The following is a 26,500-nucleotide window of genomic DNA, read 5'->3' as shown; positions in this document are numbered from 1 at the left end:
TAAAAGTGGCTCCAATGTTTTTTCTTTCAGACAAACAAGTTTCTGTTTACTATCATACTTATGCTTAAAGTTTTAGTTATCCTCCTCTTATATATAGATATATATATATATATATGAGTGTGGTTAACCTGTTTGTTTATTGTCTGTCAATAAACTGGTTCTTGAGAACCTTGCGTCTCCTTCACCTGTGAGCATTCATTCTATGTATATTTACCCGGGGATAATTCTAATAGAATGTTCCCTTATGCAAGCTATATTGCATTGGTTTATGCTTCCCCTTAGCTGGAGGACTCCATCCCATAAAGGGATGGTGACGGATTTACGAGTTTCCTCCTAAGCGGATATGAACCTTTGTCCAATACGTGTTTTGAGCGGAGGACTGGTCGATATTTCATATTGACACAGTGATTCTTTTCGAACTTCGCTTTACCCAGTATGGGGTGAGACCACTATACTTGCTTGCCTGGGGTTCATACTTAGATATATGTACTCTTCGAGACTTTCCCAGAGTCTAGTAAGACTCTTCCCTGTTGGGGGCAGGAAGCTCTATCATGGTTTATGATTAGTTGAAAAGATGTATGACGGTAACATCTTAGGTCTCTAGGTCGCGTCGACTGGGGGAAATACTTCTGAGGAGTACGGCACATTTTGAGAATCCACAGATACAGTAATGCTCTGGTATACTTCCATCAGGACGACATGGCTTGAGCCCCAAAAACGGATTTTGAGCGAAGCGAAAAATCTATTTTTGGGTAAGATGGCCATGTCGTCCTGATGGACCCGCCCTTCCCTTTCAATGAAAGGGCCGTAGGACCCCTCCCTACATACAGTATCTGTAGCACCTCGTGTTTCGCTACAAGGAATGCAGATGACGCCAGAATCGGCGCAGGGCACGCTTACGAAACGGGAGAAGAGAGGGCCTTACGTACAGCTCTCCCCCTTTTTCTTTCTCGTTTTCGTTTTCTTGCCATTTGACCCCTACGAAGTGTTAACTCTATTCGGGGTATAGATTGCTATGAGGCGTGTCAAGAATACGTCCACTGATATTTACGATATCCCTAAGGTCTTTTTTAGGGATACTCGCTCCAGGAGTTAGAATTCTGGGTACCTTAAGGTAAATTCTCTGGGAATATCGCCGTAGTTGTAATATACCCTAGGAAGCTGCCTTTAAGGAACTTCCATCAGGACGACATGGCCATCTTACCCAAAAATAGATTTTTCGCTTCGCTCAAAATCCGTATATATATATATATATATATATATATATATATATATATATATATATATATATATATATATATATATATATATATATATATATATATATATATATATATATATATATATATATATATATATATATATAACGTCAAGACTACTTTACGGATTTTGACGAAATTTCCACCACATAGATCTTAGGTCATGGAAAACTCCATTAACCCTTGAAAAAGCTCAGAAATTTCTGATTCTTCTTGTTAATCTATTTTTTTTTTTAATTTGTCCATAAGTTTATCTTAGAGCGACATCTCATTTTTACTTTTAATGATCATTTATATCTACGGTTTCATTAATATTCTTTGCCATTTTATTTCGTTCAGCCATGTAATATTGATTTTCTCTCTTTTAAAATCATAAATCTTTAAAGTTGCAATATTTCTTATAGGCTTTAACATGTCATTCTGATGAGACAGATAACCTTCTCTACATTAAATTTGATGAATCTTCAAGTACGCTTTCTTTTAACAGGTTTGCAACAGTGCAAACAACAACAATAACAACAACAAAATGATCGAAAACTGGACAATTTCAAGGGATCGTCGATCCCACTACGTATTGGTCTATCGGTTTTATGGTAACAGGTAAAACTATATGACTTTGGGAACACATGTGAAGTTGATGAATTCTATATAATAAATTGAAATTATAAAAATTCATTTTCTATCGTCAAAGCATGTATTTGAAAATCTAAATTCGGTGAAAAATATAGGTAATTTTACATTCCTAATTTAACACAGTTTCAAATGACTGAGACAACTCAACACAATGTATAAAATGAAGTCTACTCAAGTAAAAATCGGTAATGATAATTAAACACCGTAAAGAACAAATATGCAAAAGCCCTAAGAACTAATATAAACGAGTCAAATATATATCGAGCAACTGTTCAATGATCTATCTGCAACTTAAAAATAATGGAATTCTTTCATAAAAACTACACAAAATTAGAGGCGGCCTCGGAAAGATGATGAAAATCAGATATGGCAGGAGATGACCAATCAGAAGTCGAGAGATTAGAAATATCAGCAGAGTCAAACATTCACTTGTGACTTAAGAGAGGACATCATTCTAAAGCACGACTGATTAGATTAATGAGATGTTCATATATATATATATATATATATATATATATATATATATGTATATATATACTGTATATATATATATATATATATATATATATATATATATATATATATATATATATATATATATATATATATATATATATATATATATATATATATATATATATATATATATATATATATATATATATATATATATATATCAGCTGTAACTAGTCCACTATAGGACAATGGCCTCGGGCATGTCCTTTCACTTGGGTACGTTTATGGTTTTTTATACCAGTGTATATCCGCCTGCATTTTCTAAATTTATTCAACTTTACACACAAACACACACACACATATATACATACATTATATATATAGAGAGAGAGAGAGAGAGAGAGAGAGAGAGAGAGAGAGAGAGAGAGAGAGAGAGAGAGAGAGAATATAATGTTTTGATACAACATTAATGCAACCTCAGCACGTCTACCATTTCAGTAGGAAGGCATTATAAAAATAAAAATATGCAAAAATCCTACTACGTCAACTTACTATCCCTCTGTCGATAACGTTGTCGGCTTCAAGACAATACACCCTGAGTTACTGTCATATTTCAAGGCCGGGATACTCGCCGTCAAAGAAGATCGACAGTAAAACACTATCCCAGTCAAGCCGGAGTTATCCCTCACTATAGTTATCATGGCTCGTCTTTCAGCTATGCCGAAAGTACACCCCCCTAAATAACGGAGGGTTTGTATTTACCCCAGAACAAAGTATTTTTAAGACTGATGATCTTGTAATTTGTAATGACAATAGGTACAGTAACATCATCAATCAATTAGAGGTTCTGGTTCATCCTGGAACTCTCTATCCTGCCACCCACCATATCCCACCAGCAAGTTTTTTCAATGTTTTGTAAATAAAACTTAAACTACTGCATATGCATACCCGAACAGAAAAATTAATTAGAACTTATTATCATAACTCACATCAAGGACAGAGACACTCACCTACTGGTATGGAACTCCGAATTAGCATCAAGAAGCTCCACATCTTCATCTTCTTCTACGACATCTTCTAAAACTTCGCCTTCCACAAGGTCGTCCTCATCCTGAAAATTTTACATTAACTTATTATAGAAAAGAAGTACATACATATATATACCAAGGCACTTCCCCCAATTTTGGGGGGTAGTCGACATCAAACAAATGAAACAAAAAACGGATTTCGAGCAAAGCAAAAAATCTATTTTTGGGTGAGATAGCCATGTCATACTGGTGGAAGGTTCCTTTAGATAGCTTTCCAAGGGATATTTGCTACAGTGATACTCCCAGAGAATTAACCATAGGTCTCCAGAATTCTGACTCCTGGCGCGAGTATCCTTAATATATCTTTAAGGACATCGCATAATATCAGGGGACGTATTTTTTGATACGACACATAGCAATCTTCACCCCAAATAGATTTGACTCTTTGAGGGGGAAGAGTGACGAACGAAAGGGGAGCCGTTATCTAGGTACACAGTGGACCCCCTCCCTGTACTGCTACGGCCCATCATTCCTTGTTGCATTTAAGCAAGAATAGCCGCAAATAGAGCAGTTTCAGGTGGGGTCATTTTCAGAAAGAAGGGTGGGTCCATCAGGATGACATGGCTATCTCACTCGAAAATAGATTTTTCGCTTTGCTCAAAATCAGTTTTTTGGTCTCGGCCATGTCGTCCTGACGGAAGTATACCAGAGAATTAACTTGAAAGTACTATATCTGTGAGTTTGTAGAGTTTGTATAAGTGCCTTTACTTTGAATGAGTTACTTATATGGTCTCCTAGACTTTTATATATGATATTACCGTTGTCTGTCAAATCCACTAAGCTTGGAACTAGCTTAGGGCTTCCTGCTCCTTGCAGGGAAAGTGTCGACTTTGACTAAAAGGATTCAAAGTTTGTATCTCCATAGGGCCGGACGGTAATTCATAGAGATTACCCTTCTCATACCTTGGAAATCTGTACTCTGATTTCAAGTTGGGCCCTTCTAGGGTTTGATTAAAACTCTTGTATGCTTTATTCATCTGTAACTGAGATAGCAGCAATAAGACGCAAATACGTTTAGTATTTTACCTTGCAAGTAAATTATCAATTGTAGTTACAATCAGGTATGAATCTGATCTGGCATTGAAAACACATCAGGGTCCATATTTTCTCGTCGAAAAATTATGTAATTTCATCGAAATGATGCCACTCAATGGAGATGTGAAACCAAATCTGACTGATTTGTACAGATTTTGGAAATGCATGAACACCGTGACGCAATGTTCACTCAGCACTGGTGTTATCAGTCAGATATGCACCTATATGGAACAGTGTGTTAATCATCGTTGTGATTTGCACTCGAGGGTAAATGTACCCATGCACCCGATGCACTGGAAAGTCCCAAAGCAGTTCACTGTTCATCACAGCGCTAGACGATAGGTTTTATAACACTACCCGCCGCCACCACAACATGTTTTATTTCATGTAATTGCTTCGTATATAGTGTCTGTAAAAGATCTGGTTGATCTCCATCCAGTGTATGAGCGGAGTCTACCAAAGACCCTGTGTTGGAAGAAGTTCCGTGAAGAAGCAATTTTCTTTGGATCGTGACCTGCGGGTGAGCTGTCAGGATCCGCTCTGCAAATAAGTAGGTGAGCATTGCTCTCAGTTATCTTAGGGATAGATTTTGATCCTGAGGTTTAGCCTCGGAAGAGCTGTCCTTCCTTGAAGTCTGAAGTTCTACGAAGATAGACCTTAAGACGCTCTACTGGGCATAATGAGACATCTTCCTTCAGTGGGCAGATTCTCCAAGGACCCCACCTCTTGGTGGGTAGCTCGTTCTCAGCCAGAAAGGCAGGATCAGGAAAAGGGTTCAGTTCTCCTGTGTCTAGGAACTGAATATGGCCTACATCCCTGATAGGGCCAATATTTCCTTGACTCTAGCCCCTGAGGCTATTGTGAACAGAAAATTGACTTTCTGTGTTAGTTCCTTTAGAGTCCAATCTTCACTGTTTAGGTTCGAAGCATAGTGCAAGACTTTGGCCAACGACCATGTAATGGGCTTTGGAGGGGTTGCTGGCTTGGGTCTAGTGCATGCTTTGGCACCTTATAGAAGGTTTCGCTTGCGAGGTCCACCTCAAAGGCGTATAGAAGAGGTCTAGTCAGGGCCGACTTACACGTGGTTATCGTAGTGGAAGTCATGCCTTGTTCAAGTAGGTAAATGAAGAAAGAGAGACAGAAACCTGTTGAAATTTCTGTTGGTCCCCATGTTTTCACAAGGGATACCCATTTCTTCCAAGACAATTCACATTGTCTCGTGGTTGAACTTAACTTGTACTCTACAATGAAGTCGACCTTGTTCTTCGAGATCCCAAACTTTTTGTTCCCTGCTAGGGTGAAAAAAATCATGAGATGCAGGTTGTTGGTTCTCGAGGGTGAAATGTAAACAGTCGACTTCTGCACCAGTTTGGATAAAACTGGGTCCAGCAGAGGAAACAGCTTCAGTTCCAATTCTAGAACTAGAGGGAACCAATTGTTTTTGGGCCATTTGAGGGCCACTACAGCAGCTGTTCCTCTGATGGATCTTAGCTTGTCGAGGACTTTTAGCAGGAGATTGGTTGGTGGAAACAGGTAAATCCAATTCCATCCATTCCAGTCGAGAGACATGGTGTCTATCGCTTCTGCTTAAGGTTCTCGTAAGGGGCTACATAACAAGGTAGTTTCTTGTTGTCGCTCGTTGCGAAGAGGTCGATCTGCAGTTCTGGGACTTTTATCAAAAATAAAGGAGAATGAGTCTGCGTCTAGGGACCATTCTGTCTCTATCGGCTTTCGCCTGGATAGAGCATCCGCCGTCACATCGCGGAACCCTTGAACGTGAACTGCTGATAAATGCCATCTTCTCTTCCTTGCCAGACGAAAGATGGCTATCATCACATGATTGATGTGAGGTGAACTCGAGCCTTGTTGATTTGGACATATTACTATCACCTCGTTGTCGAGGACCAGTCTGATGTGGACTGCTCCACGAGGGGATAGTCTCTTCAACGTCAGGAAGACTGCCATAGTCTCCAAGATGTTGATGTGAAAACTTTGAACTGGAGTGATCAATTCCTTGCACTTTCATTTCATGCGAAAGGCCTCCCCATTCTTCCAGGGAGGCGTCCGTGTGTATCACCACTGATGTTTGTGGTGGTTGCAAGAGAATTGTCTGTACTAGGCTCTTATTCATTAACCACAGCATTAATAGCATGCGCAATCGGGTTGGTGTCAACCTTGTTGATCTCTTCGAGCGTTTGATGCGTATCTTCTCCAGACTCCTGACGCATCCTTTAGCTGTGCTTCTAGCACCGGGTCTGTCATTACTGCGAACTGGAGAGAACCCAGTACTCTTTCCTGTTGGCATCTTGAAATCCTCTTGTGTTGGATTAGTCTCTTAAGAGATGCCGCTATATCTCTCCTCTTCTTTAATAGAATGGAGAGGTGGTGCGACTATAAGTTCCCATGGATTCCTAACCACTGAAACTTGTGAGCTGGAGAAAAGCGAGACTTCTAGCGATTGATCTTGAAGCCCAGGTGTTCCAGGAACTGGATCACCTTTCTGGCTGCTTGCAGACAAGTATTCTTGGACGCTGCCCGTACCAGCCAATCGTGCAGACAAGTATTCTTGGATGCTGCCCGCACCAGCCAATCGTCCAGGTATGCTACTACTTGTAGTCCTTCGGAGCGTAGTTGCTGGACGATTGTGTCCGCTAGCTTTGTGAATACCTTTAGGGCTATGTTTAGTCCAAAGGGAATGGCTGTGAAGATATATTTTGTCTTCTGTAGCCTGAATCCTAGGTAGGAGGAGAGGGGGCGACTGACTGATAGGTGCCAGTAAGCATCTGTCAGGTCTATTGAGACTGTGTACGCCCCTTTTTGGTGGAAGGGTCCTTATGTGTTGCAATGTAAGCATCCGGAACTTGTTGTTCTCGATGAACTTGTTGAGTGGAGACAAGTCTAGAATGACTCTGGGTTTGTCCGAGTCTTTCTTGGGAACATAAAACAGCCTTCCCAGGAATTTTGATGGACTTCACTTTTCTCATTACGTTCTTGTTCAAGAGTTCTGAGGTATATTCTTCCAATAAGGGGTTGGAGTGTTGGAAGAATTATGGAAAAGTGGGGTGGATTTTTGTTCCATTTCCAACCAAGTCCATTCGTAATTTGGCAGTGGGCCCAGGGATCGAATATCGAACGATCCCAAAAATGGAAAAGTCTGCCTCCTACCTGGAACCTCTCATTGTTTAGAGATTCCTGAGGACTTGTTTACGTGACCGCGTCCTCCTCCTCCCTTGGGGGGTACTCTTTTTGGGCCCTTACCTTTGTAGGGCCGATATGTGGTCGAGTGCCTTTCAAAGCCTGGATGAAACACAGGTGACTGGCTACCAGCTGTTGAGAGCCCATCTGGAAGGTGGTTTGCGACTGGGCTATCATTTGAGGCACTGTGGTCATGGTCACGTTCGGAAATTGTGCAGTTCTAATGAAGATTTCCTCTTTCAGGACATGCCACACTTTTGGAGAAGGTTCCTATTCTCTGTGGTGGTTTTGGCAATGACTACTTGGACCACTTCCTGTGGGAAAGGGTCTTCGTCCCAGATACATGATGAAATCAGTTTTCTGGGTTCGTGTTTCACCGTTGTTGCGGCAAACACATGTTCTCTACAGGTCCTTTTTTGACCAGAGAAAAGCATACAAATCCATCACAAGGGTGGGGCGTTATTTAAGGCCTACACATATTTCCAAGCAGTTCTGATGAGACAGGGAGGTGGCAAGACTATCTTTTGTCTCCTGTTCCCTTCTCAAAAGATGGTTTGGCAACTTTGGAAGGTTCTCATTAAACTGCTGGCCTGCTATCTCCGGATCCAACTTTGAGACAGAGAAGGTTAAATGTACCTCTTTCCACTTCTCTTCACAGGAGGGCATAGCTAGAGATAATGGTTTGCATTTTTCTAGGATTGGGCAGGGTTTGCCCTCTTTGACTGCTCTCATGACAGTCTAGGGCTTTCCCCAAAAGGACGAAGGCTCTGGAGGAGGGAGCAATGAAGGTTGGGTGCTTCTTGCTCAATGCCTAGACTTGGGAGTTAGTATATCCGGCTCCTTTCTGGGTCTTGGTAAGAGTGGCTTGTGCCTTGTCATGTTCGAGGACAATGACTTCCTTCGGTATAGTCTCCTCGCAGGATGTAGGTTCATCTCGCAGTCTCCCATAGCAATCTGGGTATGCTGAAAGCTGGGCCAGAATTGAAGCTCTTCAAGGAGTTTGGCCCCCAACTTCTCGGAGATATAAAGCTTCCCATTCAACATGGGTATGTGTTCCGTCTACCTCCAGGGGTTGGTTTCAGAGCAGTGAAGGAGGTCAGATATTTTAAGGGGGTTAGCAGAGCCCCTGGAAGTGCTAGGGTATCTCCCTTCCTGTACCTTTCTCTTCATCTCTTTGAGATCTTGCTTATTCTCCTCTTGTTTCTTCCGGAACAGTGTTAACATCTGCTGGATCGACTCTAGTAACGCTTCGCTCCTGCCGACCTGTCTAGCCAGTTGGGGAGTTGGGGCTGAAGAGGTTGATGGCATAGGTTGATATGCCAACACAGTGAGCTGATGGACCTCAGTCACCATCGAAACGGATCCTTCTTCCTTCGTGGGTGGTTGAACCACTTCTTATTCAGGGCCTTCTTGCAGTAGGTCCTGTCCTGGTGTCAATGGACACCTCCGACATCCGTTCATGGTGGATGTCCAAGCCTTGCAGTGCCTTGTTGATATCCGCGTCCACTGTCCGTTGGATAAAGGGAGGCTGGACCTGTACCTGAGGCACAAACGTACTAGATTGAGCCTTAGGGACAAGTAGGCACTTCAGAGATTTGTTAGGTAGGTAAGGTCCCGGATAGTTCTTCTGGAAGCCTCATACTTACTTTTGAAAGGTTTTCCTTGCTGTGTCCCTTGACTCCATAGTGTCAGGGATATCTTCTCTAAAGCCGTCGGTCAGCAAGGTCAAGCAGTTGGAGCAGCCCTTCGGGTCCCAGTACCTCAGGGATCCAGATACGATGCAGCAGGGGCATAAAACCTGTACATCGTATGCCAACAAAAGTTCTTACACTTGTGGTTGCAGAACACAACTGTACACTTCACCATTGGCTCCTTCTGTAAGGGACAAAAAAGGTGAATGAGTACTACGGTGTTTATATCATTGATACAATGTATACTGTACTTAAAATACGGGTCCCAGTACTTCAGGGATTCAGATACGATGCAGCAGGGGACATGAGACCTGTACATCGTAGGCCCACAAAGTTCTTACTCTTGTGGTTGCAGAACACAACTGTACACTTCACCATTGGCTCCTCCTGTAAGGGAGAAAAAGGGTGAAATGAGTACTCAGTTGTTTATATCATTGATATAATGCATACATAAAAAATAGTAATACTGTACATACTATTATATTTAATAGCTTAGGATAGTAAGCTAGAAAGGAAATAGGAAAGACCCATATCTGTGTTTCCTCTCACAGGCAGTTGCTGAGACTTCCGTCAATATTAATATTTAAATTCCTTATAAGGGAAAATACAGAGTGGAATAACTCTCGTACGTACAGCCGGAGCTAGTAAATATTTATACTAACTCCTCCACCTGTAAAATATTAATACTGAATGGTGTTTCATGAGTGTCCCGATAATCAAAGGATTCATCAGGGTGTTGAGGGAATGCTTCAACCTCAGCATGTTATGCGGTCCCAACAATAGACTGCGAAGGGATGCACAGAGTATGTTAGAAATACTTGTGCTACTGTATTATTATATACTGTAGTTTTACTGGCTACTGTATTGTTGTATACTGTTGTTTTACCGGTACATTACTGGGGTTAGGCTAGTGCCTGACTGCACTAAGTGATAGAGAGAGAGAGAAAGAATGGAAAGGAGGGTTTCCTATTATTATGATTTAGCACAATAAATGGAAGTGTAGGAGGGCTACTGCTGCCTACTGTATCCTTGCCAGAATGAGGATTCTAATGGAAGGAGAGGAATGCATCTGATTCTTGCTTCCATCCAGCCACAACTTTTGCCGCCGGCTGTACTGGCGGTTGCGAGGTCTGTGGATGGCAGTCCAAGAGAGGACTGAAGAATTCTCAACAGTATATAGGGTTTCCCACCAGCAGCCATCAGGGCCAGCTCAGTCTTCCCCCCAGGGTATTCGTTTTCGGTGGAGGAAGGATATAAGGGGGATTTGGCCGAGGCGGCAACGTAACCGCCGCTGGTAGGGTCCCGGCTGGCAACTAGTCAACCCAGCAAGCCAGAATGATTGTAGAATACCGGCCAAAAGAATGTTGTGACGGCTAGGCCGACACTAAAGGACAGAGGGGGGAGGGAAAAGGGTCTTATAGTTTGCAGGGGAGAAAGGCGGCGGTAGGCATGCCGCCTACTTTCGGCTGTAAACTAAGGAAGCATGGCTTCTTGTGCCGACACCGTCGTGGTCGGCAGAGGAATAAGTATTCCCCTGTCGGTGACATTGTCGGCTATAAGACATGTCTTATAGTCCACAAGGGAGAAAGGTGGTGGCAGGTATGCCGCCTACTTTCGGTTGTAAACTAAGGAAGCATAACTTCCCATGCCGACAGCGTCGGCTACAAGACAATTCACGATGAGTTACCGTCATACCTCGAAGCTGGGATACTCGGCGGCAAAGAAGATCGATGGTAAAACTATCCAAGTCAAGCCGGAGTTAACTACTCGGTGGCGATGAAGAAACATAGGGTTGCCGCTTGGGATGGCGGCGCTCAGGGGGGAGGAAGGGTTTATCCTCTTTTCTCTAAAAGAGAAACATATCGAATTATGTCAATAAATTCTAGGGGATATATATCCCCAACCGAATTAATATGATCGATACAAGAGGTTAAACAATGGGATTTACATTACTAACATATACAAAACGGGTTAGGCATACAAAAGTAACGTTATATATTACAAGAGGAAATATATATATGCAACCTTCACTAGTATAATTTTGCCTAACTAGCTAAAAAAGTTTCTTTATAGTTAAATACCGGGAGCGTCGCACTACTAACTAAATATTTGCATTATGACATGCGACAGCGGTCTGAAAAGGGCGGCCTTCGGGGTTGACTGTGCTCCTCTTAACACACTTAAATTATGCCAATTCAACTGTGAGAAGTGAGCTAAAAATTATACACAGGAAAGATTAAATACTCAACTTTCCAGAGGATGAAGATGCTGGAGAATGCATGGTAATAATCCTTGAAATAGTAACAAAACCGAGAGCAATAGGGAGATACACCGTGCTTAATTCGCTACTACAAAAGGAATAGTTCGCCAGGGTGGTACAGGGAGGGGATCCACTGGGTAACCTTGATAATAGCTCCCCTTCAAATTTGCCGCTCTTCCCCCTCAGAGCGAAAACTCTATTCGGGGTCAAGATTGCCATGTGTCGAATCAAGAAATACGTCCCCTGATATTATGCAATATCCTTAAGAGTTATCTTAAGGATACTCGCGGCAGGAGTTAGAATTCTGGAGACCTGTGGTCAGTTCTCTGGGAGTATCACTGTAGCCAAATATCCCTTAGAAAGCTGCCTAAAGGAACCTTCCATTAGGACGATATGGCTGAGCCCAAAAAGACAGTTGGCTTAGTGAATGATTACTCAAGTGTTTTTTTTTTGTTATATTGCGAAAGTGTTAGTGAACACACAAAATATATATGTCTTTGTGTTTTGAAGTTAGGGTTGTGGTGAATTTAAGATTAAGTTTTGTTAGTGTTTAGTTTTAAGCTTTGTTATTGATTTTGAGGGCTTTATTTGATTGTGGATGGGTTTTTGTGTTGTGTATTTTAGATTTAAGGAATATAGTATTAAGGTTATGGATTGTTTTTATTTTCCTTCTGTCTAAGAGTCCAGTTGATATTGTAAGGGCAAAGTTTGTGCTGAGGAGACATTTGTCAGTTAAGAGTGATTCAAGGGTGTGGGGTTTGTTCTTGTGACATTCCACCATACTATATTTAAAAAACTAAGACCTCTGATCTAAAAGATAGGAAGGAAATGCCAATGAAGGCAGACTGCATATGCAGTATGTCTGGTTAAGGGAAGGTAGGAGAGTAATGTATAGCCTTGTTTCCTGTAAGGGATATAGCCATCAACACTTATAATTTATTAGAACGAAGTTCTAATTGTAAGATAGTCTATAGCTCCTGTCGGCAAAAAGATCGCTTGCATGCATATGTGCAAGTCTGTCTGTGCTCATGCATGGTTATTCTTTGCCTCTGGGTAAACGTTTGAAAACGAGTCTGAGCCCACTTGCAGGAATGATGTATGTGCGACAAATTGCAACATTCTTCACCAAGGAATTTGATCGTTGAGTAGCTGTAGCATTTTTAAGATGTGAGCGCATGTGCCCACAAAAAAAAAACATACAGCTATTGTAGCAATCATACCTCCATTGGGTTACCTACTTGCCTTGTGGGCGGGGCTTGCTGAAAAAGTTTGTCTAGCTACCTTGTGGGCAGGGCTTTTAACGTTCGTGAACGTAATGAGAAGCTGATAACGTTTGTTGCTATCATCTGTAAACATAATCTAACACTGTTCCCTTGGGACTAAAGGCTTGAGATAATAACCCTGTAAGGATATGTCTCACAAGCCTATTGTATGTTTGCGCCAAAGACTTCTCCATTCCGTCATAAAACAAAGCCTGTGGAAAAAAATAACTCCGAACGAAGGATTATCTTCCATGAAGCTCGGTGTCTAATGAGAATTTGGACCGCATTCGACTGACAAAAGCAATTGGTAGAAGCAGTGTTCGTGGCAATAGCCATAAGGCTCAGCTCGAAGAGAACCTAAAGCCTCTATGTCATGAGAACCCTCTGCATAACGTGGACCCAGAGGTCCAGGGTCACAAGAGTCCGATGGCTCAGCGCAACGAGAGCCCGAAGGCTCAGTTACAAGAGCCCGAAGGCTAATCGTAATGAGGGTCACAAGAGCTCGAAGGCTCTGCGTAATAAGAGTCACGAGAGCCCGAAGGCTCAAAGTAACAAGGGTCATGACAGCCCGAAGGCTCGGCGTAACAAGGGTTAAGAGAGTCGGAAGGTTCCACGCGACAAGAGCCCGAAAACTCAGGCTCACAAGAGCCTGAAAACACAGTCACGAGAGCCCAAAGGCTCAGCATAACGAAGACCCGAAAGCCCTGGAAGCGGAAAGGTTGCTAAACAGCTGATAAAAAGAAGCTCTCCCTCGAAAGGGAGAGCAACTCAACACCCAAAGTGGTTAACTAGGCCTCGGCCTTGGAAAGAAAAGTTGTCCAACCCCTTGAGGCGTACCTCCTGGCAGTGCTCTCTGCTTCCCATCAGCAAGCCTTGTTCAAGTTGAAGGTTGGCATCGAGCGCAACCTGAGAAACATGGCCAAGGCTAGTTTCTTGGTTCACCCCTTAGGGATCCCCCAATTAGAACATCCGAAGGAACCCAGTATGCCACTGCCATTTTTCCTACACTTGAGCATAAGGAATGAAGGAGTAGCAGAAGAGTAAAACCGAGACTGTACCACTATCAGCAGGGACTGTGTCCTCGTAAGAAAAAGGTTGTAACCAGCTGCCACAGGTAGGGAGCTCCCTTCAGCGCAGTGCTGTTATGGGGAAGGTACAGCAGATTCCACAAGAACAAAAGATTCTGCTCTTTTATGTCGGCTGACTTAGCCAAATGAAGAAGAACAGCATCGCTATCCGAGGAAATACAAAAATTAGGACAGAAAGTCTCACGGGAGGATCACCTAACCCGCGGATGGGAAGGGTGTCCCCCAAGACAACAGAAACATAATAAAGACTGCACACTCTCTTTGCCGGCCGGCATCGTCGTGAGGAGAGCAGCAGCAAAAGTACTGTAAAAGAAAAAAAAAAGGATTACAAATTATTAATCCGCAGACAAAACTAAACTACTCAGGAGAAAACTCAACCCTCCAGTGGGAAAGGGGTTCCCCAAGGGGGATCAGACAACATAACAACTATACACTTTTTCTGCCGGCTAAGAAAGGCCGTTAGCCCATCGCCAAAAGGAGAAGTGCGAAGTCAAGAGCTGAAAAAGTTAAATTACAAACAGTTGTTATTTCATTTTAATGACTGAAGAAATCATTGAGTATCACCTAACTCGAGAACAGGAAAGGTGTTCCCCTGCAGAGGATCTGCCGGTCATCCACGTAAAGAGGGAAAATGGCATAGTAAGGGAGAAGTATCAACACAATTATTCCCCCCCCCCTCCACGGCGGAGGCCAAGTCCGCACTACGCTGTCACACAAACAGCAACTGTAATAAAAACTTAAATATATATGAAAACATTACGAGTGTTTTCATATAAAACGAAAACATAAGTTTAAGAATAAGAAAAACAGAATTAACTGCAAAAAATTCAAATGGCAAGTTTTAACGGCGGGTGAGAGCGGCAACGCAGTAACGTCTGTCCTCTATCTAGCCAGAAAGCAATGTGGGTGCTCAGCCCAGGTTTGTGAGCGGGTAGCTGGCTAACCCCCTCCTGCTAATTAGCGGTTGGGGTGGTTATCCCTCGCTAGAATCTCACAGATTGTCTTTATTGCTTATAAATAGCGAATGGTTTTTATGTACTGACGTAACAAACAGAAGACAGTCACTTAGCCTAGTAGACTGATGCCAAGGATCTTCATAGGTATCCAGACATCCTTCACACAATCCATTGCGAAAAGCCTCTCTGTGAAAGGAGAAGCTGGACAGTCTTCAGGCAGTGGTAGATGTTCACGCTTGGTGTCTGAGTAGATCTTGTTGTGGAGGGAGTTCTCTTGGGAGGCCTATTAGGAGCTGCAGAAGGTCTGGGAACTACTCTACATGGTGCAATAGCAGAGCTATGAGCGTCATGAATAGGTTGTTGGATGGTCTGGTCTTGTTGAGCACCTTTCGCATCAGACAGAACAGGGGAAAGGCGTACATGTCGATGTTGTCCCACCGTTGTAGGAATGCATCTTGACAGAAAGCCTGAGGGTCCGGGACTGGGAAACAGTAGAGCAGGACCCTGAAGTTCAGTTACGTCACGAACAGATCCACAGTTGGGGAACCCCACAAAGTCTGGACTTTGTTGGCTACCAGATGATTCAAAGATCATTCGGAGCCCATTATCTGAGTCGCTCTACTCAGATTGTCCACGGGCACATTCCTCTTGCTTGGTATGAAGCAAGCTGATAGGGACACCAAATTGTCTACTGTCCATCTTAACATCTCCATTGCTAGATGGTTTATGGGCTGCAAAAATGTATCACTTTGTTTATTTACGTAGGCCACTACTGTGGTGTCGTCGCTCATTAGCACCACAGAGTGACTTTTCAGGAACTGCTGGAGAGCTAGGAAGGCTACCTTCATCTCCAAGAGGCTTATGAGCTGGTATCTTTCGGACTTGGACCATAGCCCTGAGGCAGTGTAGTGCATCTATGTAAAGCATCAATTCTGGTGGAGGGACAAGAAGGTCTGTCCCTTTGTGGAGGTTCTTGTCTGTCACCCACCACTGCAGATCCACTAGCTGCTCTAGTCCCATGGAGGCTAACATATCTGCAGAGCCGGTTTGCTGACCCCACCTGGATTTCAGATGCCGATGAAGGGAACAAATTCTGAGGCGACCGTCGTGTACTAGACAGACCATGGATGGTAGGTGATCTAGGAGACAACCACTGTTGGGTTGGAAACTCTTCTTGTATGAGGAAGAGGCTTGCTACCTCCCTCAGCCTGTGTACTCTTTCACCTGATGGAAATATTCTTTGTAGTTTGGTGTCTATAATCATACCCAGGCATACCAGTCTCTAAGAGGGGAGCAGGGATTTATCACGATCCCCAGATCCTGACAAAACTCGTGCAGTCTGTCTCGTCTGTCTCCGTGTTGAAGAAGGGTCACCACGGTGTCTGCTATGATCAGCCAATCGTCGAGGTATCTTAAAAGATGAATGCCGATTTTGTGAGCTCAAGATGACACATGGGAGAACACCCTTACGAAGACCTGGGGTGTTGTGGAAAGACTGAAACACAGTACCTTGAACTGGTATTGCCTGTTCTCATGTATTATCAGGAGATATTTCCTTAAAGACATATGAACTGGGATCTGGAAGTATGTGTCCTTGAGATCCAATGTGCGCATGAAGTCCTGTGGTCTTATCGCTTGTATGACCGTGTCTGCCCTCTCCACCCTGAATGTAGTCTGAAGGACAAACTTAGCTATGAAGAAAAGATTGATGACTGGTCTCCAGCCTCCAGACACCTTTTTCACAAGAGTCAACTGATGAAGCCTAGAGAGCCATCGGGAACCTTTCGGAGAGCACCTTTCTCCAACATGGTCTGGATTTCGGCTCGAAGAGCCTGATCCTTTGTGTATCCCTTCGCATAGGAGCTCGATGGAACTGGATCCCGAGTCAGTGGAGGGAGAAATTGAGTGAACAGGACGCGATACCTTGAACTAATCACGGAGATTGTCCAAGGATCGGCTCCATGCTGCAGCCACCTTTGTCAGTGGCATTGCAGGCATCCCCCCCACCAGTGGTCACCTCTTCTAACACTTTTACCTCCTCTAGAAGATTTGGAGCCATTTGGATCTTTGGCAAAAAAGGGTTGTTTGGATAACTTCTTTAAGGACCCTGCCGTTCTGCTGGTCGAGGGTTTGGTGGTCTGCGGCTGTTTCCTGGTAGGATGCTAAGGTCCTATGGAGAAGGGAGTCCTTTGTGGACTTCCTCTATTGCTCAGCCACCCTTTCGACCTCTTCCGGCTTAACCCTGGAACGGTACGGTGGGTCGTCCGCGACCCCGAGCGTCAAAAAAAAAGAGGTTTTCCTTACGTGACTCACCCCCGTGACTGAATTTGTGGGTGATCGACCTGCAGTAGGTGTCTCGCCTATACGCTCTAGTAGTGTCCAGATGTGCATTGCTGTAGCTGTACTCCTTCCCCGATTTCTGAGACGCGTCGGGGTCGAGCGCGACCGAGTTTACCCTTCTAAGGTAATTTGCATAATTATCAAAGTTATTACGTATTATGAAATTGTCGTAGAATGGTGCAACTTGTATAGGTTATCAGTTGTGGAAAGTCTTGGTGGATTGTTTGGCTACCATGTGCATGATTTTTTTTTTAGTTAAAATGTCGTTCATCACCACGAGGACCATTTTACCGCGAGTGCCCCTTTTTCATTTTTTTTCATTTTTTTGCCAAGTCATTTTTCCGTAAGATATTGCCAAATAGTGTCGTAAAACTTTTGCTTTTTTAGTGTTGGAAAGTGTGTCTAGATGATCTGGCTACCCATGCGTGACTTTGTTTTTGTCAGATACGACGTAGTTATTGGTATATTGGGTATTTAACTGCGGTTGCCAATTTCTGTTTTTTTCAATATTTGTAAAAATTTACTACGTAGTAAGGAATTGCCGTATATTATTGATTTTTTTTTCATGTTTATGTGTTAGAAAGTGTGCCTTGATGGTTGGGCTAACACGTGCATGTCTTTTTTTTTATCTGAGATGCCGTATATTAGAATGTTGGGCATTTTTCCGCGAGTGCCCCTTTTTATTTGTTTTGCATTTTTTTGCTTAGTCATGTTACCGTAAGGAATTGGCAAGTAGTGTCGCCAAACTTATATTTCTATAGTGTTGGAAAGTGTTTTTAGATGATCTGGCTACCCATGCCTATCTTTTTTTTAGCCAGATATAGCGTATATATAGGTATGTGTTCGATTTTCCTGTGATTGCCATTTTTTCGTTTTTTCCCATTTCTTTCAAAATTACTACGTACTAAGGAACTATCACAGAGTAATGATTCATTTAGATGTTTATTTGTCGGAAAATGTGCCTTGATGGTTTGCCTAGCACGTGGCTGAAATTTTTTTTTCTGAAATGCGTATAATAAAATGTTGGCCATTTTTCCGCGAGTGCCCTTTTTTATTTGTTTTGCATTTTTTTACTTAGTCATGTTACCGTAAGGAATTGGCAAGAAGTGTCGCAAAACTAATATTTTTATAGTGTTGGAAAGTGTTTCTAGATCATCTGGCTACCCATGCCTATCTTTTTTTTTAGCCAGATATGGCGTATATATAGGTATGTGTTCGATTTTCCGGTGATTGCCATTTTTTAGTTTTTTCCCATTTCTTTCATAATTACTACGTACTAAGGAACTATCACAGAGTAATGATTCATTTATATGTTTATTTGTCGGAAAATGTGCCTTGATGGTTTGCCTAGCACGTGGCTGAAATTTTTTTTTTCTGAAATGCTGTATATTAGAATGGCCATTTTTCCGCGAGTGCCCCTTTTTATTTGTTTTGCATTTTTTTGCTTAGTCATGTTACCGTAAGGAATTGGTAAGTAGTGTCGTAAAACTTATAATTTTATAGTGTTGGAAAGTGTTTCTAGATGATCTGGCTACCCATGCCTATCTTTTTTTTTAGCCAGATATGGCGTATATATAGGTGTGTGTTCGATTTTCCTGTGATTGCCATTTTTTCGCTTTTTCCCATTTCTTTCAAAACTACTACGTACTAAGGAACTATCACAGAGTAATGATTCATCTAGATGTTTATTTGTCGGAAAATTTTGTTTACTTCTTTTTTGATTGAATATCATCAAATTTTTTTAGCTAAAATATTATATTGTTTTACATTTTTTTTTTTTTCGATTTTATTTCCCTTCAAAAAATTTTTTTTGGGTCAGAATTTCAATTTTATAGTCGCAAAATAATCGACAATTATCCAGCAACCCACCATACAATTTTTATGCATATCCAAGAATAATTAGATTAGTAAATAACACCTTGAAATTGACATACCCTTCCTACATTTCAAGTGGCAGATTAGGGAGTCTGAGTCAGTGTGGTTGGCGGCCATTTTGTGGACATCCGAAGCGTGAGTTGCCCTATCTATATATATTCTTGTTCCCTATAGAATTTGTGATATTTTGCTATATTTTTACCTGCATAAATATCATATTATATATTAAATATATGTATTTTTTTACGAAATTTCTAAGTACTCAAAAAATTACCTTTAAATATGGCCCCTGATATAAATGTAATTTACAAAATAATGAAGATTATTTTACATATTTCTATTTTAGGATAACATATGTTTATTCCCTAAAAAAATAAGCCACTTCCTATTTCATTCGGGTACCCAAAAAAATTCATGAAATTTGGACAAATTATTTTTGGCCAAAAAAAGTTACCCTTTTTTTCTCATTTCAGATCTTCACCTCCATTGGTCTGACTTCATCCAAAATACATCAAGATGTGTCCTAAACATTCAAGAATCAATTTCTAAAAGGATTTGTGTATATATGTATAAATTTTTTTTTATGAATTTTTATGTCTTTTTTTTTCTACTTAATTTTTTAAAATATTTATAATAAATAGTTTTACTGCAGATGAGTAGTATTTATCTTTACAGTTGTTTTAAGCATTCATTGAAGTTTTTTTTGGCAAAAGAAAAAAGGAGGTTACTGCAAAAACTGATTTTTCAAGAATTTTTTTTGGCGTCGGGGTCGTGCGCGTCCGAGTATACCCTTAAAGGGGTGTCCGAGGAGCGTACCTATCCAGGGTTAAACAGCGCTAAGCTGTCAAGGGTGGAGTTTCTGAGCTTTGTGATCTCAGCCTTGGAACCTGTCTGTGGAACCTTTCAATTACAGAATTTCACCACCTTAGAATTGCATTTGGCCACAGGTTAACCAACTGGTGAGCGAGGAATTCTATGGAGCGAGTACCTGACAAAAGAAAGGCCTCCATAGACTTCCTTGTCATAGCCTTAGATCAATCCTCAGTTCAAACAAGGTGGCCCACTGATCCCAACCACAGACCAAGTCACGTCATAGCCTGCATGGCATACTTCGCAACCTCCTCCATGTTCAGGATCTCAGATGCCGAAAAGGAGGCTGAGAGACCAGAAAGCCTCTCGAATGGGACTCCCCTCGAGAGAGCCTCTACGGAGGAGTCAAGAGGCAAAGTTGGAAGCGGACCGTCTGAGACTTCATAGTATTTCCTCTGCTGGATGAATGGAGGCAGGAATAGTTTGAAGGGCGAGCCTGCTCGAAGAGAACTAGAGAAGCTGGCACTCTGTGAAAACACTTTCTGGCTGCCGTTAACCCCTTCAACCAGGGCAGGGCAGCACAGGCCTTAGGTGGTTTATGAGTGTCGTGTCCTTGCCTTCCTGAGTAGCTGCCTCTGGGTTAGCCAAGCAATTTATGGCCCTCATGCACACTAGGACTTGCCAGAAGGCCTATTCTGACTCCTCATGCTCGGTTTCCGAGCTGAACTTAGGACTAGCAACCCTAGGGAGGTAGTCGTCATCGAGGTCCATGTCATCATCCACCTCCAAGCGATCACACAGAGTAGCCTGGGGTGGGTCGAGGTCATCAACAGAGGGAAAGTCGCATGGTGACGTTCTCGTCACTGTGGAAGACCCTGTAGCTCTCTCTTGCAGGAGAGCTGCAGCATGTGCCTTGGAGTTCTTGGGAACCATCTACGTGTCCTTGGGCTCTCTGTGAGATGGCAGGTATTCCTCCAGTACGGAAGGTCTGGAAGTGTCCTGCCATACCGCAGAGGTCTGAACCTATCTTGCAGGAGGTTCCTCGTCTTCCACAGGTGGTCTGGAGACGGATCCAAGTTCCACCTATAGGAGAAAGCCGGAATGTAGGCATGAGGGTAATCTCCTGTGAGAATTTCAAGCATAGGCTTGAACGAGGATGGTGAAGATCAGCCAGGGCCGGAGTTGGTTTCGCTATTCTCCTCCTCTTCTTCGTCGTCATGACTGGGATCAATTGTAAGTGGAAGAAGTCCTGCTGGATGATGGTCATTCCTCTCATTGTTCTGCATGGTCTCCTGATGGGTGAGACAAACATCTGGGGGAACGGGGCCCAGAAAGAAACTGGTCTTCCTCTAAGGACAGCTGGGGAAGCAGAAGAGGAGGAAAAGGATACCATTTTCACAAAGGGAATCATGGGTGTCGAAGCAACTGCTGGTTTCTGCCTGGAAGGTTGTACTGGGGGGACGAACTTCTGTCCCTGCTGGGTCGTATCCACAACAGCTTGTCTGACGATCTTGACCAGGGTCTCAAACCATAAAGTTGGTTTTCCCACAGTTGACAGGTTTGAAGTGTCATTTGGGAGGCCTACGGGTGTAGATCACTTCCTTGGGGAACGGCCTCTCTGTACCAGGAACCAAGGGGAAAAAGATCGCTTACCTTGGTCAATACGAACAGGTATTTGAATATCCTCTTGCGTGGCCTTCCTGGCGATCTGGAGTGATGATGACACCAGCAAACCATTTTGGAAATTCTCTGAACCCTTCAGGGAAAGGAATAGGCCGTTTGCCTCTTGCAGGCAGGGCCTAGCGTGCAGTAAGTTGTTCCGAAACTGCTGCTACCTGTCATAAAGACTCCTTCTTTGATTCCTAGGGTGCAGGACCCTGATCCCTCGTGAAAGAAATAGAATCACGAGTGAAAGAATCAAGATCGTGCGTGGCCACCCGGCAATAGCATGCGGGAGAATGGTGGTCAGGTCTAATAGACCTCCTGGAAGGATTCAGTTAAACTGGCGAGTGACGAGCACCCTCTGGCGATCGATGAGCAGGCGAGCGACGCGTGGTGGGTAAGCTATGTGTGGTGAGAGAGAGACGCATGCTGGGCGAGCGATGTATTGGCAAACGAAGCAATGGCCATCGGCGAGCAGGCGAATGGCACGTTGGCGAGCGGAAAACAAGAGAGCAGGAGCTGGATACCATTGTTGGTGAGCAGCGATATAGAGAGTAGTGTGCTGGTGAGCAACATGGCAAAGAGCATCGTTTGGCAGGAGACTGTTTGGGAGAAAGCCGAGATGGCGAAGGGCAAGATGGGGAGAGACGTGTTGGAGAGCAGCAATCATAAGTGGAGAGTAATCGCGAGCTGGTGACCAGTGTGCAGTTGTGGAGAGTCCAGGAGCAGGCGAATGATGAGAAGGCAAGCGGTGATCAGCAGAGTGATGATTATGGGCCTGCCAGTGATAATCATGAGATGACGAGTGACAAGCACGAGAATAGCAGTGATCACGAAAAGAGTGGTGATGACGAGCATATGAATGGTGAGAAGATCACCGATCTTGCGAGATGGAGCACTGTTTCCTGACAGAAGGCAAGGGTGAGTGTGTCGGAACGAGCACAAAGTGCAACGTTCCTTGGAAGACGAATAGATTCTAGAAAGGCCAGCGGTCTCCTTGTCAGCAGAAGGTCAGTGATGGAGTGACAAACGGGCGCACTGGTCTCGTCGGCACGCAGGAGAAGGCGAGAGACGGGCCTCGCAGACAGCAAGAGCATAAATCTCAGCAGGAATAGGAGCAGGAGAAGGCAAGACATGGGTATCGCAGATAGCAAGGGCGTCAATCTCAGCACCCTCTGGCGAAAGGACTTCCACTTCAGAGGATGCCAGAAAAGGTCTTCTCAGGGCCTCGTGCTGCAGAAGTTCCATCAAGACGTCTCTGGAAGGCAGCCTGGCAACACCCAGTGATGGCTAAACTTGCAACACATCAGAGTGATGTGTTAAAAAAAAAAAGAATCTGAAAGTCAATGGCCAAAAGTCTTTTGAGAAACCAGAAAGCGGACACGTCTGTTCTCCTCAAAGTCAAAAGAAATAGTTGTTGGAATACACTGGTGTGTGAGTGAGAGGGGTAGATGGCAACCCCCAATACCCCTCACTAGCCCCTTACATAGCTGGTTTGGTAGTTGCCACCTCACTTGAAAGTCTTAATGGCTAGTCTTCCAGCTTTGCCGAAAGATAATCCCTAATGAATGGAAGAAGCTTTGTAGGAGTGTCGGAACAATAAATATTTCCAACTAATTGGATGAATAGCATAATCTACCAAAGTGAATGACAGTTTAAATATTTGTACATATACTGTAGTTGCAGCTGCCTATTTGAGAGAGAGAGAGAGAGAGAGAGAGAGAGAGAGAGAGAGAGAGAGAGAGAGAGAGAGAGAGAGAGAGATTCATCTAATCCCTTTTAGGGAGTTGAAATACTCTATTGGAACTCACATAATACTGTGTCCGGGAGACCAGAAGGCTAACCTTTGTACCACAGCCAGCAAAAAGTTCTTCAGTTTGAGCTTTCGTCGTCAGTTCTACACCGTTGATCTGCAAAATTTATGAAGGGTTGATAAGACTCACCCCTCATACTAATTCTTAATACATATATAACAGTATCATCAATCAATTTTAGGAGTAAGTTCTAATCCAAAGATTGATTGGTGATCAAATAATCCAAGTTCTAAGAGAGAATGAAACTGGCAAAAGATGGCTGAGGGTCACACATTGACTGCCGTATACTAAAGGCTGGATCTGAATTTGTCCTAAACACTATAAAATATTTTCTTTCATTTTAGTCTACATTATGAAGCTATAAACCACAAGAATTACTAATAAATGCCTTACAAGTGTATTCAATAGAATCCAGGCAAAATCAAATAAAAACCAAGAATTAAAAATACCGACAATAACAACAGAAAGTAGTAAAATCACTAATGATAAAAATTCCCATCTTAAAAATTGTCATTAATCTTGTCATGCCCATAGAGGTAAATTTTCAACTTAAAAGGATAAAATATACTCTTTTCTTATGCACACATGTTAGCAATAAATCTGAAAAGTCTGTAACAATTGTCTTGGAAGGTTATCTGAAAAGTTTGTAACAATTGTCTGGGAAGGTTTTTTAACTTTACTTATATAGCTAAAGAGATTCACAGGGCACATCTAATATGAGACTAATCGAGTCCTGTGCCATAATGACGTTTCCAACTCATTTTGCTTATATTTATGATTACTGAGTCCTCGAGTGTCTCTCCATTCCTTATAACTCATAAACGGTGTATACTGTACAATAAAATGGGATTAATTGAAGCGGCTTAAATTCTAGACTAGTCTAGAGTAACTATGTGCAATGGTCTGACATACCCTTGATGATTCACAAAGACACACATATACTACTGTATATGTATATACATACATCATATATATACACACATAAATAAATACTGTGTATATATATATATATATATATATATATATATATATATATATATATATATATATATATATATATATAATGTAATTTCCTATAACAAGGAATGGTACAAAGAACAAAGCCAGTCACAGGGGTATTCATGCCTTAACTGTTTAACTGCTGAATCATGATTACATTAAGACTTACTCAACATTTGTCACTTCACCAAATCAAAGCAACTCTTTACATTCAATATACCTTTCCTCCTTACATTCCACATCCTGATTATCAAGGTCCCTCACTCCCAATAGCTCTTTCACACCATCTAACTAATATTTGCTAGGCCTTTCTCTCCTACTTCATACATTTTTTCACGGTTATTGGCTTCCCTTCTTTTTGCATGACCAAAGTACTTACAAATACACCGGTACATCCTTTTACCTATGGTAGACTAACATTTTTACCACATCTGTTGATCTCCACATTTCTTATGTTATCAATGATTCCTCTTTAACCAGATATACTACACAAACTGTTTACAGGATCAATATAATTCTTTCTGATGCGTAATCAATAAGTCACTTTTATACAGGAAACTTGTTTCACAGATCCTTTCATACATTACCACCTAAACTTCCAAAAGCAACTCAAATTTCTTACCAATCTTTTGCAATTTGCATGCTGTCTGCTACCATTCTTGCTTCCCATATTCCGTGAATCTTCTTTAATCTTGCTATCCCTCCGTTTATTAAATCCAAGATCCTTTGTAAGATGAAAAAGTCCAAATTGAACCACGTTTCATAATCAATTTACCCTTTAAATTCTAAGACTTTGAAGAACATCACTACTCAGAAGAGTCCTCTCTCACCTGTAAAATTTGATCCCCTATCCTAAGTCTTCCATCCCTGCTGGCGACGGTCCCTTGTTCGATTTGAGACACGAGTACCTCCGTCACTACGCCTTTATAATCCTCCCCACAGACACCTTCATCTTCGGCTACATCGAGTCCTTCATCCTGGTCGGCCATGTGTGTTGGAGGAGGAGCTGGGGCCGTGCTGTAGTAGAGTGTGAGACCTAGTTTCTCCTCTGGAGAAGTTCGTTCCAACACAATTTCCTGAAATTGATTTTTATCATTAACCAAAATAATAATAATATATAGAATATAAGTCTCTTATACCTTGACTGTTTTTGTCACTTTTCAATGCTGCTTTAGGCTAAAGGCAGCATACTTTAAAATTTTACTATAAGCTATATCAGAAGCTCAAGTTTGTCAGTATAAAAACCAAGTATTGTTTAATTCAAACGTAAGTATAACAAACCAATCTTTCGAAACTATTTTTATAAAGACACTCCCTGGCGTTCCCAAGCAGAAGAAATAAACATTTAGAGGACAGAAGCAGACCGGATTTAAGTGAACTACGGCGATCTGTCCCCTTAGACTTCTGCGAATAAAGTCATTACTCGTGTTGCAGGTAATGTACCCATATAATAATCGTCGTCATGTTGTCCGTCATAAGCAAACTTATGTGTATCACTTTAAAGCTCTTATCTCTCACGTGGGCTGCCAGCGGCAAGAGCCCGCGTATGCTGATCCAGCATAACAATTTATTACTTACCTACGTAAACCGATTCACGAGAAGTGTTATAATTTTAAATCTTTCTTTCCAAATAAAGATTCTATTCTAAAACCAACAGAATACATAAGACAAGTAGGAAAAGGAACACTGTTGCGAGGTTGAATACGTGAAACCTTTCTGCTCTACAACCTACAACGAGGCCTTGCTTACGCGAATTAGTGAACCTGGGTTCACCTTCAGCATAGGTAAGTCTTTTCTGACATATGATGACATGACAAAACGATAACGAGGGATATTGTACTTGGAATTCTCCATTAATTGCCGCACAATTACAAATATGGATATCTATATAAATATATTGTATATAAAAGTAAACAATCGATATATTTTACATATTAAAAGATAATCATACAAATTCAAATTCATATAGTTACTTAAATGAACACCAAAATTATTTACCATTCTCAACACTACTTTAGAGGCAGATGATTAAACATTAAATACAGCATTAACACTGTTTGGAAAGCACCACGATAAC

The 26,500-nt window shown here is 42.1% G+C and overlaps 1 protein-coding gene across 1 annotated transcript in view; it reads right to left on the bottom strand.

Annotated features, from left to right (window-relative positions):
• Positions 1-26,500, bottom strand: part of Slip1 (SLo interacting protein 1) — a 279,953-nt gene that overhangs the window by 59,680 nt on the left and 193,773 nt on the right. The window contains exons 4-6 of the mRNA XM_068386361.1: positions 25,254-25,499; positions 23,422-23,520; positions 3,359-3,459 (exon numbers count right to left, since the gene is read on the bottom strand). Coding sequence (XP_068242462.1) covers positions 3,359-3,459; positions 23,422-23,520; positions 25,254-25,499 — 446 coding nt within the window. The remainder of the gene's footprint in view (positions 1-3,358; positions 3,460-23,421; positions 23,521-25,253; positions 25,500-26,500) is intronic.

This window comes from Palaemon carinicauda, chromosome 1 (assembly GCF_036898095.1).
Source record: "Palaemon carinicauda isolate YSFRI2023 chromosome 1, ASM3689809v2, whole genome shotgun sequence".
In the NCBI taxonomy this organism is placed as follows: domain Eukaryota; kingdom Metazoa; phylum Arthropoda; class Malacostraca; order Decapoda; family Palaemonidae; genus Palaemon; species Palaemon carinicauda.
Note: the sequence above shows the minus strand (reverse complement) of the source record. Positions and strands in the feature narration are given on the sequence as shown.